Below are 5,047 nucleotides of genomic sequence, written 5' to 3'. Positions count from 1 at the left end.
ATGTATACACTCGATTAAAAGTTGTTAATAGAGCGGTAAGGTTGATCCTTGAACTTTTTGTTGTATTTAGTTGACGGTTTTTTGTGTGTTTTTGTTTATGTAAGGGAAGATGTGTGATTGTCTTTTTTACTCTCTATGAGAGTTAGACCACTCCTAAAGTTATTTACATTTATTTATTTTTTAATAAGTTTTCATGTGTTGGTTTTTTTTCTTTTTTGAGACCCTACACATGTTTCTTTATAATTTGTTGGTCATTTAATAAAAATATGTTGCTTCTTAGAAGACATATAGTTTATTTTTTATTGTGATTAAAACATTTGTTTCTGGACCAGGTTTTGATATTTAAGCTGTGGTGAACATGAATCCAACATTCTCAATCTTTCGAAAAACCTTTACAAACCACAAGAAAACTATCAATTAGCTTCCAATTTTTTGCATGGGCCATACACGGACGCTACTATCGTCGGTCAAAATAGCGAAAAATTCACGCAACAATCGCTTTCGACGCAAAACGGACGCGCTTATGGATTTAATTTTTTTTTAAAGTTCAGCATGCGTCGGTCGCGGCCCACGCATATGCGTCGGCCTCAGCCCACACATATGCGTCGGCTTGCGTCGGCCTCAGGCCACACATATGCGTCAGCTTGCGTCGGCCACGGCCCACGCATATGCGTCCGCCACAGCCCACGCATATGCGTCCGCCATTTTAAAATTATTTATTTAAATTTATTTAATATATAACAAATATTTTAATATTTAATTCTTTATTGCATTTATTTTAAAATTATTTCTTTAATATTAGAATAAATTATTTAATTTATCAATTTTTAATATAAATTAGTTAAATTAAATTTATTAAATTAATTAAGTGTTTGATTTAAAATTAATTGAGTAAAAGAAAAGATGTATTTAAATTATTTAAATGTTATATAAAATATTTTATTATTTTAAAGATTATTTATTTTAAATTTATTTTATTTATATATTGTCATAAATATTTTATTTTTGAAATTATGATATAAATTAATTAGATTAAATTTATTAGATTGATGAAGTGTTTAATTTTGAAATCATTTAAAAGAAGTTATCTTAAAAAGTTTATAAAGATTTCAAAACATGTAGAAAAATAATAATTAATTAAAAAATAGTAAAAAGAAATGTGTATTTAAATTTTGTAAATATTATATAAAATATACATGAATTTAAGAATATAAATTCAACATGAATTTAAGAATATAAATTCAACATGAATTTAAGAATATAAATTCAACATGAATTTAAGAATATAAATTCAACATGAAGTAATTAATTAATGCAATGGATGTATTTAGAAATAGAGAATAATTTTTATCTAAAAATGTTTTATTTGGTTTAAGAAAAAAAAAGTTAGATAAAACTTTTGATTAGTAACTTAAATAAATTTAAATGTTATATGTGTGCAATGGATGAATGAACTAGGATTTTTGTTTTGATATCCATTATAATTTTAAAGATGTTATTTCTCATAAATGAAGCATAAGATACTAAATATGATCGACATTGTTATATGAAACATAATTTTTGTTTCACTACATGCTCTAAATGTCATTGTTATAGTTACTGAGTATGATCTCGAAAAGAAATTATTGTTTTTCAACTGAAGCACATAATAATGTAGTAAGTTGTAAGTAACGAGATGATACATATGCAATATTCCTTATAAGTATGTTAATATAGTTTCCCAATGTACTAAATAATAGGTCTTTGACATAGTAATTTTAGTAGACTTAGTTCTTAATAAATGTAACATAAATAAGTAAGTTTCGACTGGGTGTGATATAAAATGAACTTAAAATCATGGAATAGAGCTCATGATTACATTTTGGATTATAAGTTATGTATTGGTATGGGCGAGATCGACACTTGGTCTACCTGACCGAGACCCACCTGATTGTTTGAGACCCGGTGTACCTGACCGAGACCAAAGGGAACCTAGCCGAGACCTGAGAGACTTGACCGAGGCGACCGAGACCTGAGAGACTTGGACGAGACCATGGAAGCTTGGTCGAGACGAGTGGAATCATCACGACCGACCCATACTACCGTTAACGCTCAAACCAAGGTCAGTGAAGCTAATCCGTCATTAAGGATTAGGTAATACAACCCTAAGCGAGATCCACTCCACTAATCCAAACAAGTTTATTATCTCACTTATCCAAACATATGTAAAAACCTTCGTGGATCGTGTGTTCCAATTAAAACAAAACCTTGAGGATATGTGCAAGTTGACAACATCAACGATGAATTGCCGTATCAAGCTGAGGAGACGTCTAATGTGTTACCAGTTACAGGAATTGAACATTTACAATGTTTAGCTGACACATCTAATGTCGAAGTGGTTGATGACGATGATGATATTGAAGCACGTAATGATGACGATGATGAAGATGTTGACCTCTTAAATGAAGATTATTTGGAACATGACATACACAATGACGATTCAGATTTTGATAACAATGAAGACTAATGTATATTACTTGTAATCAATTATAAACAAAACATGTGATCATTACATATTTATACAAATATTATGAACGAATAATTTTTCAGGAAAAATGGTTAGGACTAAAGGGAGGGATGGTAGGATTGTTAGGCGTGGGCAGCCGAGACGTGGAGTTTCTACATCGATGCACGGTGAGCTAGCTATAGACCTGGGAAACATCCCTTATTCTGGTATTTTACCACCGTCTGATCCTGGTAGTCCTTATATTTCATCCCATTCCTCGACACCATCTTCTAGCCCGTCTTCCTCCATCCCCTCGTCCTCTGGGCATGAAGAATTTCGGCATGCTTATCCACACCCCACTATATCACCTCATCACACACATATTTCACCATCTTCACACCCTCTTAGTATTCCAGTACCACCAGGGCCATCATGCTCTGTTTCGACTTACCATCAGAGTGTCTCTACACCACTTCACCAGACTTGGAGTTTTCCACTCCAGCCTACCCGTGGTACATTTGTGCAGCCCACCCCTGGTACATTTGTGCAGCCCACCCCTGGTACTTTTGTGCAGGCCACCCCTGGTACATTTGTGCATACTACTCCTTATCCCATTGTCCACACCACATCTTCTCCATCTGTTCCGACTACTGCTGGCTCTGTGCAAGGCCTCTCTGACCATGTTGACCATGGTGTCACTGTTGCTTCAGAGCATGACCTCCCCCCTGAGGAGGTCCAGCGTGACCCTACTGGTAGGGTCATCATCCGACTTCTTGGTAGAGGGTAAGTCATCCTAAATGTATATTTAATTTTATCTTTATATTACTATGTTTGTAATTTTATTTGTTTGTATTTGTAGTTGGACGCCAAATCATTTTGCTAGTGAGGCCATTGGACATTGCATTCGATCTCAATTTAGAGCTCCATATCATCATTATGATGCCATGCCTGAGGAGGACAAACTGAAATGGTGGACTAACTTTCAGGTAATTTTAATTTTTGACAAACTACAATCACTTGTTTTCTTGTTTTTCTTGTGGACTCAAAGTAACTATTTTCTTCTTTTTAACAGACTAAAGTCACTTGGGCACCCCATGATGAATGCCAAATTAAAAAGGTCTACGAGTCTAAAGTTAAAAAAAGACTTTGTGACATGTTGACCAAAGCTAGGGCAAAGGCTGTCCGACCTATTTGGATAGGTGAGCAAGCATGGGTTGAACTTCTAAACTATTGGGATTCACAACAATTCAAAGATAAATCAACTCAAAATAAAGCCAATAGGGGTTCAGCTCGTGGTGGAGCACTGCACTCCACAGGTCGAAAATCACATTCAGATATTGCAGTTACCTTGGTAAGTACTTGTCACTGTCTTACATGAAAATAATTTTACATTTGCAACCTATAATGCTTTTAATTGTACAACATTATTAGGAACGTCAATATGGCCGTCCTCCAGAACCTGATGAACTATTTATGGCCACCCACACAAATAAGAAGGGTGAATGGGTTGGTAATCGTGCTCGAGAAACTTATGTAAGTTATTCTTTTAACTTTTTTTTATATTTATATTTTAATTTACTAATATTTTCATTTCGTAATGATCTGCGTAGGAAAACTATCATGAACGCTTGAAGGCCATTCAAGCAAATAGTTCTCAGGACTCTAACACTGATGTCCACCAACTTGATCCTGCAACTAAGCTTCAAACATGGAAGGAAGTTGCCGGAGGAAAAAGTAGAGGTCGGGTGTATGGTACAACAGACTTGGCTGCTAACTTCCGCAAAGGAGTTTCTTCTCTCACTCAAGCCTTTGCTTCCGGCACTTCACAATCTGGGCATGTGATTGAAAATGAAATGCTTCGTGCTGAGCTTAGTATGTGAGTCAGAAGGATGCACACTTGGAGGATGAGCTGAAGGTTATAAAAGATAAACTTATCTCAATGGAACATGACAAAACTACTTCCAATAGCACAACACAATTCGATCATGAGTATGATCCAGAACAGGATGATCAACCTGTTCCTTAAAGTGTATCATATAATGTAAGTTTAACTATTTGACATTTTTATTATATATTAAGTATTTTAATTATTTCATTTATTTATTTATATTGTTTATATTTTTTTACAGGTTTATCACATCACTATGAGATTCATTTTGGTACTTTTAGTTAAATTTGTAAAGTACAATTTTAATTATAATATTTTTTTTAAGTATTCATATCATTTTGAATATTTGAATTGATAAAATTTTTTGTTTAACTATTTGTATTACTTTTGTACTTTGGATGTGTTTGTGGATGTATTGTGAATGATAGTAATTTGTCTGAATGTGATTTGGTTGGTATTCTGGCTATTTACAGGTAAATTGGCTAGAAAACAAAATAAATTATTTTTTTTTCTTTCCTTTATGCGTCGGCCACTGGCCCACACAAGCTTTTTTTCAAAACTAAGCGAAATTTAAATTATGTATCGGTTTGACCCACGCATAAGTCGTCGCATATGCGTCCGTTTTGCGTCCACCCATATTCTGCGTGTTGCGTCCATTTTGCGTGGGCTTGGCC

At 34.1% G+C, this 5,047-nt stretch overlaps 1 protein-coding gene across 1 annotated transcript; it reads left to right on the top strand.

Moving 5' to 3' along the window:
• The first annotated feature begins 2,594 nt into the window (after nucleotides 1–2,594).
• Nucleotides 2,595–4,365, top strand: LOC137815497 (uncharacterized). Its single transcript, XM_068618613.1, has 5 exons — nucleotides 2,595–3,268; nucleotides 3,345–3,471; nucleotides 3,558–3,836; nucleotides 3,917–4,018; nucleotides 4,096–4,365. Exons 1-5 carry the CDS (start codon nucleotides 2,595–2,597, stop codon nucleotides 4,363–4,365), a joined length of 1,452 nt encoding a protein of 483 aa, XP_068474714.1.
• Nucleotides 4,366–5,047: the final 682 nt, after the last annotated feature.

This window comes from Phaseolus vulgaris, chromosome 1 (genome assembly GCF_000499845.2).
Source record: "Phaseolus vulgaris cultivar G19833 chromosome 1, P. vulgaris v2.0, whole genome shotgun sequence".
NCBI lineage: Eukaryota > Viridiplantae > Streptophyta > Magnoliopsida > Fabales > Fabaceae > Phaseolus > Phaseolus vulgaris.
This window is presented reverse-complemented; position numbering and strand designations above follow the sequence as displayed.

Excerpts from the sequence above, each read along its gene's own strand:
- LOC137815497 (XM_068618613.1), top strand. The coding sequence starts at position 2,595 with ATGGTTAGGACTAAAGGGAGGGATGGTAGGATTGTTAGGCGTGGGCAG. Across the intron at positions 3,269-3,344 it reads ATCCGACTTCTTGGTAGAGG|TTGGACGCCAAATCATTTTG; the intron begins GTAAGTCATCCT and ends TTGTATTTGTAG. Across the intron at positions 4,019-4,095 it reads ATCGTGCTCGAGAAACTTAT|GAAAACTATCATGAACGCTT; the intron begins GTAAGTTATTCT and ends TGATCTGCGTAG.